We start from the raw sequence: 13371 nt of genomic DNA, 5'->3' as shown, positions 1-13371 counted from the left end.
ATTCAGTGATGGTGATGCCATTGAATGTCAAGGGGCAGTGGTTAGATGCTCTCTTGTAGGAGATGGTCATTGCCTGGCACTTGTGTGCTGCGAATGTGCCTGCCGTACATTTCATCTAGCCCTGGTTATTTACCCCCTTTCAAGGATGTTAATTCCCTTAATACTTCCTTGCTTCCTATATTTATCACATCCAATGCTACACACTCCTCTTCCTTAACTACAATGTTTGCCTTGTCCCACGATTCTGTGAAAACAGATGCAAAGTATTAAGAACCATCATGTCAGACAAATTGATTGATTTGATTTATTGTCACATGTACCGAAGTACGGTGAAAAGTATTTTTCTGCGGCCGAGGGAACGTACACAGTACGTACACAGTAGACAAAAAAGAATAACAGATAGCTCCAGTGAATGCAAAAAAGTACACAGTATGCACACAGGAGATAAAAAAGAATATTAGATAGTTACAGTGAATGCGAAAAAGTACACAGTACATCGACAAATAAGTAATTGGTTACAGTACGGAACAAGGGCAAAAAACAAAGCAAATATGACATGAGCAAGAGCAGCGTAGGGCGTCGTGAACAGTGTTCTTACAGGGAACAGATCAGTCCGAGGGGGAGACGTTGAGGAGTCGAGTAGCTGTGGGGAAGAAGATGTTCCTATGTCTGGATGTGCGGCTCTTCAGACCTGCTGCCTGATGGAAGGGGCTGGGAGAGGGAAAAGCCTGGGTGCGAGGGGCCTCTGACAATGCTGTCTGCCTTCCTGAGGCAGCGGGAGGTGTAGACAGAATCAATGGGAGGGTGGCAAGCTTGTGTGATGCATTGGGCTGAGTTCCCCACATTCTGAAGTTTCTTGCGATCTTAGGCCGAGCTATGATGCAGCCGGACAGGATGCTCTCTATGGCACATCTGTAGAAGTTTGAGAGAATCGATGCAGACATGCTGAATTTCTTTAGCTTCCATAGGAAGTAGAGACGTTGTTGGGCTTTCTTGGCCGTTGCATCAACGTGAGTGGACTAGGACCGTCTGTTGGTGACCCCCAGGAACTTAAAGCTAGCGACCATCTCCACTTCAGAGCCATTGATGTAGATGGGGGCATGTGACATACTACACTTCCTGAAGTCGATGATCAGTTTCTTGGTTTTGCTGCATTTAGAGAGAGGTTTTTTTCAGTACACCATGCAACCAAGTGACCTATCACCCTTCTGTAGTCTGACTCATCGTTGTTTGATATCCGACTCACCGCAGTCATGTCATCCGCAAACATATAGATAGAATTTGAGTAAAATTTTGCCATACCGTCGTGTGTATAGGGAATACAGTAGAGGACTGAGCGCACATCCTTGTGAGGCCCCGGTGTTGAGGACTATTGTGGAGGAGGTGCTGTTGCCTATCCTGACAGATTGCGGTCAGTTGGTGAGGAAGTCAAGGATCCAGCTGCACAGGGAGGGGTCAAGTCCAAAATTGCAGAGTTTGGTTATTAGTTTTGTCGGGATAAAGGTGTTGAAGGCAGAGCTGTAGTCTATGACCAGCAGTCTGACGATGTGTCCTTGTTGTCGAGGTGTTTGATTGTTGCCTGTACGGCCTGGGAGATAGCATCTGCTGTGGACTGATTGCGACGATAGACGAACTGCGATGGATCGAGACCGTCTGGCAGGCTGGCGTTGATCCGTCTCATTACTCGCCAGGCAAAGCATTTCATGATAACAAATGTAAGCGCCACCGGTCGGTAGTCGTTGAGGCACACTACCTTGTTCTTCTTTGGTACTGGAGTTCTTTGAGGAGGTATCAGCCAGAGTAGATGGAGGACAAATAGTTGATGTTGCATATTTGGATTTTCAAAAGGCATTTGATAAGGTGCCACAAAAAAGGCTACGAAGCAAGATAGGGGCTCGTGCATTTGCAGGGGATATTCTGGCCTGGGTAAAGAGTTGGCTAACTAACAAAAAGCAATAAGTAGAGATAAGGGTTGGCGAGCAGTAATCAGTGGAGGGCCACACGGTTCAGTTCTGCGACTGCAACCCTTCACAATACATTAAGATTTGGGGAAGGAACAGAGTGTACTGTCGCCAAATTTGCAGATGATACAAAGATGGGAGGGAAGGCATAAGACCATAAGAAATAGGAACAGGAGTAGGCCATTCAGCCCTTCGAGCTTGTATGGTTGTAAGGAGGATGTAAATAACTTACAGAGAGATATTGACAGGTTAGGTGGGAGGGGGGGGCAGCACGGTGGCGCAGTGGTAGCCCTGCAGTCTCACGACACCGAGGTCCCAGGTTCAATCCCGGCTCTGGGTCACTGTCCGTGTGGAGATTGCACATTCTCCCCGTGTCTGCGTGGGTTTCGCCCCCACAACCCAAAGATGTGCAGGGTAGGCGGATTGGCCATGCCGCCCCTTAATAGGAAAAAATGAATTGGGTACTCTAAATTTATTTTAAAAAGGCTAGGTGGGAGGGCAGAAAATTGGCAAATGGAATTCAACGTGGGAAAATGTGAGGTTGTTCATTTCGGAAGAGAGAATGAGAAGGCGGATTATTATTTAGAAGCAGAGAGATTGCAGAAAGCTGCAACACGTGGGCGGCACGGTAGCACAGTGGTTAGCACTGGGGCTTCACAGCGGCAGGGTCCCAGGTTCGATTCCCGGCTTGGGTCACTGTCTGCGCGGAGTTTGCACGTTCTCCCCGTGTCTGTGTGGGTTTCCTCCGGGTGCTCCGGTTTCCTCCCACAAGTCCCGAAAGGCATTTTGTTAGGTAGTTTGGACATTCTGAATTCTCCCTCCGTGTACCCGAGCAGGCGCCGGAATGTGGCGACTCGGGACTTTTCACAGTAACTTCATTGCAGTGTTAATATCAGCCCACTTGGGAAAATAAAGATTATTATTATTATAAATGTGAAACTTCCGTCCCCAAAGAGCTGCTCAGGGGTCAATTGAAAATGTCAAAACTGAGATTGCCACATTTTAGCTCGGTAATAATATTCAGGGACAGGGAAGCAAGGCAGCTAAATGAGACTTAGATTGAGATCAGCCATGGTCTAACTCAATGACTGAACATGATCTAATTTCTTGAGGGGTTGAATTCCCTATTTCTGTTCCTACATACCCATGTTCCTAATAGTAACATTTCTAATGACAATCAGAAATCTGGCAAACTGAAGTAATAACTAATATTTGACCGAGATCTGTGTTCTTTGGAAGCACCGGGAAGCCCTTGCATCCAGGAGGTATAGAATGAAGCCAATCCTGTAAGGCTGAAAGGCCAGGGCATGATCCTGGTAGACACACCAATGAAGGAAATTCTTTCACCTAATTCTACAGGGAGATCGTCTAGCTCTACTTCCAGCTGTGGGCACTCAAACAGGAGCTGTCTGAGGTCCTGAAACTCCAAGCGTTCTATTAGCATTCTGGCTGAGTCTGTTGCAAATGTTTGGGGGTTAACACACTGCAAATCCAAATCAGCCCCATACAGCAGGAGAAGTTTGGACATTCTTGGAAAGTTGAGGTGCAAAGCATAATACAGTGGAGTGCAACCAAACCTGTCTTTGGCATCGATCCCAAGATAATTTCCCGCAATGAGATATTGAACCACTGCTATGTTTCCGAAGCACACTGCTCTGTGCAGGAAAGTTTGCCCCTGCACATTTGTGGAATTGATGTCTGCTCCAAGGTCTATTAATAGCTTCACAGTCTCTAAAAACCCTTTGGTGCAAGCCAGCCACAATGGAGTGATCATGTTCTCTGTGCAGCTATTGACAATGGTCTTGATCGATTCAGATTTTACAATGATGCTCCTCAGCCATTGAGTGTCCTTGAGCTTCACAGCACAATGGATGGCCAACAAAGATGCCTGCAGCTTCACTTTGGCACTTAATACTTCCACAACATCTTGGTAATCTAATATCTCTGCCAGCTGCATAGCACTCTTACCAGTAATATGTTCCACTAATACATTGTCCACTGGCTTTCGTTGAAGCATCTCAATAGGCCATTTCGGGTGCCATGGAGGGTTAATGGTCAGATCTACCAGACATTCCCAAGAGTCAGAAAGGTACCACAGAAATTCTACCATCTCTGGTCTGTTTGCACAGGCTGCTTGGTGAAGAAGGGTGAAGCCATTCTCATTCCTCACAAATGCATCCAAGCACAGCTCCTTATCTCCTGAGTTGAATTCTGATTCGCTAAAGTGTTCTTTGTTGAGGAGGTAGAAGAGGGTTTTCCAATCATTTTGGGCTACTGCTTTGAACAACTGCTGGATTTCAGCATCTATTCAACAAAAAGAAACAGATTAACAAATAGACAATGATGATCAAGAGTGCATCACAGCAAAAGTACAGTGAAATGGATTAGCAAAGATAAACAATAAATTTCAAAGTAGAGCCACGCTATACAAGAACGCACGAGCAGAGTGCATCACATGGCCCATCGAGCTGACTCTGCCAATTAATACATGGCTTCAATTCCACTTTCCTGCCCGCTTTCTGTATCAAAGAACAAAGAGCAAAGAACAAAGAAAGGTACAGCACAGGAACAGGCCCTTCGGCCCTCCAAGCCTGTGCCCACCATGCTGCCCGTCTAAACTAAAATCCTCTACACTTCCGGGGTCCGTATCCCTCTATTCCCATCCTATTCATGTATTTGTCAAGATGCCCCTTAAAGGTCACTATTGTCCCTGCTTCCACCACCTCCTCCGGTAGCGAGTTCCAGGCACCCACTACCCTCTGTGTAAAAAACTTGCCTCGTACATCTACTCTAAACCTTGCCCCTCCCACCTTAAACCTATGCCCCCCAGTAATTGACCCCTCTACCCTGGGAAAAAGCCTCTGACTATCTACTCTGTCTATGCCCCTCATAATTTTGTAGACCTCTATCAGGTCGCCCCTCAACCTCCTTCGTTATCCGCTCAATATCCCCGGAAATTGGCTGAGGAATCAAAAATCTGTTTATCCCAGCCTTAAATATATAGAACAATGGAGCTTCTCCGATACACATTAACTTTCTGTACCTTTTTGGAGCTTCCTTACGTCGTCTTCACAATTTACTTTCCTAACCTATCTTTGCGTCTTTAGCAAATTTGATAACCGTCCCTTCAATCATTGACCCAAGTCATCTGCAGTGTATAAATTGTAAACAGTTGAAGTGCCAGCATTGATGTGGCATCACTTGCGTCGTGCTTACAGTGTTGCTTGGAGAAAGGACAGTGGTGATCACCAGAAAATGAACTGCTCGGAAACATGGAAACCGTCAGTTCCACGAAGGGACATGTAAAAATAAGGGCAAAGGAATGCTCCTGTTGGTGGGTGGATCACACGTTAACTCACAATCAACCAAGGAAGGGAATAAAGTCACTGTGAAGATGAGTTTAAGGTTAAGGTATCGATGAAGAATTCGGCAGAAGGTAAATGGTGTGGTGTTGGACCAAACAGTTGATGAAGGAAGGAAATGTCCTAATGAAATGAAATGAAATGAAATGAAAATCGCTTATTGTCACAAGTAGGCTTCAAATGAAGTTACAGTGAAAAGCCCCGATGAAGTGCTTCGAGAGGTTGATCATAAAGCACATCACCGCCATACTCCCAGAACGCCTTGATCCACTGCAATTCGCATACGGTCGCAACCGGTCCACATCAGACACCATTTCCCTGGGCCCTACACTCATCCCTAGAGCATCTCAACAACAATAACTCCTACACCAGACTCCTATTATTGACTACAGCTCCGCCTTCAACACCATAATCCCAGCCAAGCTCATATCAAAGCTCCAAAGCCTAGGACTTGGCTCCCCACTCTGCAACTGGATCCTCGATTTTCTGACCAACAGACCACAATCAGTAAGAATGAACAACAACACCTCCTCCACAATAGTCCTCAACACCGGCGCCCCGCAAGGCTGTGTACTTAGCCCCCTACTCTACTCCCTGTACACACACGACTGCGTGGCAAAACTTGGTTCCAACTCCATCTACAAGTTTGCTGACGATATGACCATATTGGGCCGGATCACGAATAACGACGAGTCAGAATACAGGAGGGAGATAGAGAACCTAGTGGAGTGGTGCATCGACAACAATCTCTCCCTCAATGCCAGCAAAACTAAAGAGCTGGTCATTGACTTCAGGAAGCAAAGTACTGTACACACCCCTGTGAGCATCAACGGGGCCGAGGTGGAGATGGTTAGAAGTTTCAAATTCCTAGGGGTGCACATCTCCAAAAATCTGTCCTGGTCCACCCACGTCGACGCTATCACCAAGAAAGCACAACAGCGCCTATACTTCCTCAGGAACCTAAGGAAATTCGGCATGTCCACATTAACCCTTACCAACTTTTACAGATGCACCATAGAAAGCATCCTATCAGGCTGCATTACAACCTGGTATGGCAACTGCTCGGCCCAGGACCGCAAGAATCTTCACAGAGTCGTGAACACCGCCCAGTCCATCACACGAACCTGCCTCCCATCCATTGACTCTATCTACACCTCCCGCTGCCTGGGGAAAGTGGGCAGCATAATCAAAGACCTCTCCCACCTGGCTTAGTCACTCTTCCAACTTCTTCCATCGGGCAGGAGATCCAGAAGTCTGAGAACACGCACGAACAGACTCAAAAACAGCTTCTTCCCCACTGTCACCAGACTCCTAAATGATCCTCTTATGGACTGACCTCATTAACACTACACCCTGTATGCTTCACCCGATGCCGGTGCTTATGTAGTTACATTGTATACCTTGTGTTGCCCTATTATGTATTTTCTTTTATTCCCTTTTCTTCCCATCTACTTAATGATCTGTTGAGCTGCTCGCAGAAAAATACTTTTCACTACCTCGGTACACGTGACAATAAACAAATCCAATCCAATCCAATCCAAATCTCGAACTTCACAAAGGATCCCTAAATTTTCCCCAGTTCTCCAAGGGTGTACCACCTTCATTCACTTTCAGGGTCTAACTTAACACAGTGCAATAAATAGGCACCCTAGAAAGAGAATAACATATCGAACAACCTCAATTTGTAGCGGACCAGGAAGACACTGGAAGTTGGAAAATTAGGGTGTTGTGATGAAGTAATAGGAGTGTATTTATGTAAATGTGATATAATCCAAATACAGGACAAAGTCTGTGGTTTTGCTATTAACTCTGACCCTTCACTATGTAAAATGGCTATTCACAGTGGCGACCGAATGAGACTCAGGTAACCCATGAAGAGTGTTATGGGCCAGGGTTTAGAGATCCCCAAAGTGTATCATGGAGTTCACCTGACCCACAACTTTTAATAGATTGTGGTATGGGGAGCACACGGCCCACTCTGCAGGTGTGATGCAACAGAAAGCTACAGTACTTGAAAATTAAAACAATGTTTATTTATGAAACCAGTTAACACTTTATAAACCCCCAATAAACACCTTAACAACTATCAACACCAATAAATCCCCCAAAGAATACAGTACTCTATAAGTAACTCTTAATATTTCCTTGCAACATCCATAAGAAAAAAAGAACCCTTTTTACAGAAAGACATCAGGTTTAACTTCACTACTGAGAACAGTTACCACTTTGAAATCACCAAATGAACATTCATAAACATGCAGCGATTCATACACATCTTGCTGTGATTGCAGCTTCTCCAAAACTAAAACTAAACTAAACACACCCTGTAGCTGGGAGCCCAAAGTGAAAGTAAAAGCAGACAGACACCCCAGCTCCGCCCACACTCTGTCATCACTGATAAACACCCATTTCTTAAAGGTACATCCACTACAGCAATTTTATAAACACCCATTTCTTAAAGGTACTCTCACATGACAAGAGAAAGGGGTTTATTGTGTCATGTCGTCAGCAGTCACCTTGCACATGGGAAAGGCAACCGGTCCTGACAAGGACCCAAGGTTTTGCTTTACCTCTGGTCACCAACCAGGATAGGTCCAGAATGGATTCAACCAGTATTCTAACATAATATCAGCAAGTTAAGGGTAAATTTTAGTATGTTAGGTGAGGCTCGGCAAGCAGCAGTTAGTTTGGGCCACCCAATATCATAATATCTGAAGCATGTAGCACACAAAACTTGGTTATGCAGGTACAGGAAATAGATCACCATTCCTTCGCTGTCACTGGGTCAAAATCTTGGAACTCCTTTGCTAATAGCACTACGGGTACACCATGGTTGAAGAAGGCAGCTCACCACCACCTTAAGGGCAATTAGGGATAGACAATAAATGCATTCATCGCTCATCCCTAATTGCCCTTCTGAAGGTGCTGGTGAGCTGCCTTCTTGAACTGCTGCAGTCGCTGTGCTATAGGTGCACCCAGAGTGCTGTTTGGGAGGGAGTTCAAGAATCTCCACTCGGCAATAGTAAAGGAACGGCGATACAGTTCAAAGTCAGAATGGTGGGTGGTTTGGAATAGAACTTCCAGGTGGTAGCGTTCCCATGTGTCAGTTGCCCTTGTCCTTCTAGAGGGTAGGGCTAATGGATTTGGAAAGTGCTGTCTCAGGACACTTGGAAATCCTGCAGTGCATCTTGTTGATGGTAGGCACTGTTGCCCCTGTGTGTCAGAGGTGGAGGAAGTGAATTTTTCTGGGTAGAATGCCAATCAAGCGGGTTGCTTTGTTCTGGATGGTGTCAAGTTTCTTGAGTGCCGTTGGAGTTGCACTCAGCCAGGCAAGTGGGGAGCATTCCATCACACTCCAGATTGGATTGGATTTGATTTATTTCACTTGTACCGAGGTACAGTGAAAAGTATTGTTCTGTGTATAGTCCAGACAGATCGTTCCACACATGAAAAACACAGGACATACATAAATACACAATGTAAATACACAGACACAGGCATCGGGTGAAGCATACGAAATGTAGTACTTCTCAGTAGAGAAGATCATAAAATCATACAATTTACAGTGCAGGCCATTCGGCCCATCAAGTCTGAACCGGCCCTTGGAAAGAGCACCCTACTTAAGCCCACGCCTCCACCCTATCCCCGTAACCCAGTAATCCCACCTAAAACTGAGGGCAATTTAGCATGCCCAATCCACCTAACCTGCACATGTTTGGACTGTGGAAGGAAACCGGAGCACCCGGAGGAAACCCACGCAGACACGGGGAGAACGTGCAGACTCCGCACAGACAGTGACCCAAGCCTGGAATCGAACTGAGGACCCTGGAGCTGTGATGTAACAGTGCTAACCACTATGCTACCGTGCCACCCATAATTAAATTGTTTTAGCTTGTGAAATAAGATGTTCAGTCTATCTTTATGGGCCATGGGGAAATTGAATCAACGACTAGCACTTGGCTTTTGCGTTCAAACCATATAGCTTTATGAACTCTTGATCAGTCTCATGCAGTGTTTAACAGTTAGCGTTATTCTGAAGGATTTCCAAATCAAAGATAGATTATGTTGCCATTCAAAGTTGCAAGCTGACGGTGAATTATTTCATCCTCACATTGTTCATAATGCACTATGGCGATATAAAGCAGACAATAACAATAATCATTTTTATTTTTGTCACAAGGATGCTTACATTAACACTTCAATGCAGTAACTGTGAAATTCCCCTAGTCACCACACTCCGGCGCCTGTACGAGTACACTGAGGGAGAATTCAGAATGTTCAATTCACCTGACAGCACGTCTTTCGGGACTTGTCCGTTGTGGTCACCCTAACTTGAAGGTGTACCTGTGCAAGAGACCCTAGCTGTTCAAGTGAAGACAAGCATCCAGCAGAGGGCAGTAGAGCAGAGCGGCTGATTGGCTGTTGCGGGGGAAATTTGCATACGTCCGTTGTGGTCATCCTAACTTGAAGGTGGTTTGTGGAGGAGCTGTTGTCAAGTGACACTTAAACCCGAAACACTTCTTCAGTGTTTTCCTCCCTACCCCCTCCTCTAACCAAAAAAAAACAACCGCTGTAAAGATCAAGAGGAAGGCTCGAGGGCAGGTAAAAGTAGAAAGAAGTTGAACCGTGATGTCACAGCCTGCAGGTAAAGGATTGGCTGGTGACTGGTAAGTAGTTTTTCTTTTCTTTTCCCTCAGGTGTTATCGTGCAGGGCGCAGAGGCTGCTGAGTGAGTGCTTGCTGAGAAGGGGAGTGAATAACATGTAAGCTCTTTCTTTATATTTTTCTTTTTTTATCTAGAGGGGATGGCAGGGAAGGCACTGCAATGTTCCTCTTGCAGAATGTTTGAGGTGAGGGACGCCGTCAGTGTCCCTGCTGATTTCATCTGTGGGAAGTGCACCCATCTCCAGCTCCTCGGAAACCGCGTTAGGGAACTGGAGCTGGAGCTGGATGAACTTCGGATCATTCGGGAGGTAGAGGTGGTCATAGATAGAAGCTTCAGGGATGTAGTAACTCCGAAGAATAAAGATAGATGGGTGACGGTGAGAGGGGCTGGGAGGAAGCAGTCAGTACAGGGATCCCCTGTGGTCATTCCCCTTAGTGACAAGAAAACCGCTTTGGACACTGTTGGGGGGGAATTACCAGGGGTAAGCCATGGGGTACAGGTCTCTAGCACAGAGTCTGTCCCTGTTGCTCAGAAGGGAAGGGGGGAGAGGAGTAGAGCATTAGTCATTGGAGACTCCATAGTTAGGGGGCTAGATAGGAGATTCTGTGGGAACGAGAGAGACTCGCGGTTGGTGTGTTGCCTCCCAGGTGCCAGGGTGCGTGATGTCTCGGATCGTGTTTTCGGGATCCAGAAGGGGAGGGGGATCAGCCCCAAGTCGTGGTCCATATAGGTACCAACGACATAGGTAGGAAAAGGGATAGGGATGTAAGGCAGGAATTCAGGGAGCTAGGGTGGAAACTTAGATCTAGGACAAACTGAGTTATTATCTTTGGGTTGTTACCCGTTTCACGTGATAGCGAGACGAGGAATAGGGAGAGCGATAAGTTGAACACGTGGCTACAGGGATGGTGCAGGAGGGAAGGTTTCAGATTTCTGGATAATCGGGGCTCATTCTGGGGTCGGTGGGACCTCTACAAACGGGATGGTCTACACCTGGGGGGGAAATTTGCTAATGCTCTTCGGGAGGGTTTAAACTAGTTCAGCAGGGGCTTGGGAACCTGAATTGTACCTCCAGTATGCAGGAGGTTGAGAGTAGTGAGGTCATGAGTAAGGTTTCAAAGTTGCAGGAGTGTACCGGCAGGCAGGAAGGTGGTTTAAAGTGTGTCTTCTTCAGTGCCAGGAGCATTCGGAATAAGGTGGGTGAACTTGCGGTCTGGGTTGGTACCTGGGACTTCGACGTTGTGGCCATTTCGGAGACATGGATAGAGCAGGGACAGGAATGGTTGTTGCAGGTGCCGGGGTTTAGATATTTCAGTAAGCTCAGGGAAGGTGGTAAAAGAGGGGGAGGGGTAGTATTGTTAGTCAAGGACAGTATTACGGTGGCAGAAAGGACGTTTGATGACGACTCGTCTACTGAGGTAGTATGGGCTGAGGTTAGAAACAGGAAAGGAAAGGTCACCCTGTTAGGGGTTTTCTATAGGCCTCCGAAAAGTTCCAGAGATATAGAGGAAAGGATTGCAAAGATGATTCTGGATAGGAGCGAAAGCAACAGGGTAGTTGTTGTGGGGGACTTTAACTTTCCAAATATTGACTGGAAACGCTATGGTTCCAGTACTTTAGATGGGTCCGTTTTTGTCCAATGTGTGCAGGAGGGTTTCCTGATACAGTATATAGATAGGCCAACGAGAGGCGAGGCCATATTGGATTTGGTACTGGGTAATGAACCAGGACAGATGTTAGATTTGGAGGTAGGTGAGCACTTTGGTGATAGTGACCACAATTCGATTACGTTTCCTTTAGTGATGGAAAGGGATAGGTAGATGCCGCGGGGCAAGAGTTATATCTGGGGGAAAGGCAATTATGATGCGATGAGGCAAGACTTAGGATGCATCGGATGGAGAGGAAAACTGCAGGGGATGGGCACAATGGAAATGTGGAGCTTGTTCAAGGAACAGCTACTGCGTGTCCTTGATAAGTATGTACCTGTCAGGCAGGGAGGAGTGGTTGAGCAAGGGAACTGTGGTTTACTAAAGCAGTCGAAACACTTGTCAAGAGGAAGAAGGAGGCTTATGTAAAGATGAGACATGAAGGTTCAGTTAGGGCACTCGAGAGTTACAAGTTAGCAAGAAGGACCTAAAGAGAGAGCTAAGAAGAGCCAGGAGGCGACATGAGAGGTCTTTGGCAGGTAGGATCAAGGATAACCCTAAAGCTTTCTATAGATATGTCAGGAATAAACGAATTACCAGGGTAAGAGTAGGGCCAGTCAAGGACAGTAGTGGGAAGTTGTGCGCGGAGTCCGAGGAGATAGGAGAGGTGCTAAATGAATATTTCTCGTCAGTATTCACACAGGAAAAAGACAATGTTGTCGAGGAGAATACGGAGATTCAGGCTACTAGACTAGAAGGGCTTGAGGTTGATAAGGAGGAGGTGTTATCAATTCTTGAAAATGTGAAAATAGATAAGTCCCCTGGGCTGGATGGGATTTATCCTAGGATTCTCTGGGAAGCTAGGGAAGAGATTGCTGAGCATTTGGCTTTGATCTTTAAGTCATCTTTGTCTACAGGAATAGTGCCAGAAGAATGGAGGATAGCAAATGTTGTCCCCTTGTTCAAGAAGGGGAGTAGAGACAACCCCGGTAACTATAGACCAGTGAGCCTTACTTCTGTTGTGGGAAAAATCTTGGAAGGTTTATAAGAGATAGGATGTATAATCATCTGGAAAGGAATAATTTGATTAGAGATAGTCAACAAGGTTTTGTGAAGGATAGGTCGTGCCTCACAAACCTTATTGAGTTCTTTGAGAAGGTGACCAAACAGGTGGATGAGGGTAAAGCAGTTGATAAGGTGTATATGGATTTCAGTAAAGCGTTTGATAAGGTTCCCCATGGTAGGCTACTGCAGAAAATACCGAGGCATGGGATTCAGGGTGATTTAGCAGTTTGGATCAGAAATTGGCTAGCTGGAAGAAGACAAAGGGTGGTGGTTGATGGGAAATGTTCAGACTGGAGTCCAGTTACTAGTGGTGTACCACAAGGATCTGTTTTGGGGCCACTGCTGTTTGTCATTTTTATAAATGACCTGGAGGAGGGCGTAGAAGAATGGGTGAGTAAATTTGCAGATGACACTAAAGTCGGTGGAGTTGTGGACATTGCGGAAGGATGTTACAAGTTACAGAGGGACATAGATAAGCTGCAGTGCTGGGCTGAGAGGTGGCAAATGGAGTTTAATGCAGAAAAGTGTGAGGTGATTCATTTTGGAAGGAATAACAGGAAGGCAGAGTACTGGGCTAATGGTAAGATTCTTGGCAGTGTGGATGAGCAGAGAGATCTCGGTGTCCATGTACATAGATCCCTGAAAGTTGCCACCCAGGTTGAGAGGGTTGTT

The 13371-nt window shown here is 46.1% G+C and overlaps 1 protein-coding gene across 1 annotated transcript in view; it reads right to left on the bottom strand.

Moving 5' to 3' along the window:
- Nucleotides 1–315: 315 nt before the first annotated feature.
- LOC140424698 (uncharacterized) overlaps nt 316–13371 on the bottom strand; it is a 49438-nt gene continuing 36382 nt past the window's right edge. The window contains exon 2 of the mRNA XM_072507985.1: nt 316–4265. Coding sequence (XP_072364086.1) covers nt 3139–4265 — 1127 coding nt within the window. The 3' untranslated portion in view covers nt 316–3138. The remainder of the gene's footprint in view (nt 4266–13371) is intronic.

This window comes from Scyliorhinus torazame, chromosome 6 (genome assembly GCF_047496885.1).
Source record: "Scyliorhinus torazame isolate Kashiwa2021f chromosome 6, sScyTor2.1, whole genome shotgun sequence".
Taxonomy (NCBI): domain Eukaryota; kingdom Metazoa; phylum Chordata; class Chondrichthyes; order Carcharhiniformes; family Scyliorhinidae; genus Scyliorhinus; species Scyliorhinus torazame.
The sequence above is the reverse complement of the archived record's forward strand: the minus strand, read 5'-3'. Positions and strand labels throughout refer to the sequence as shown.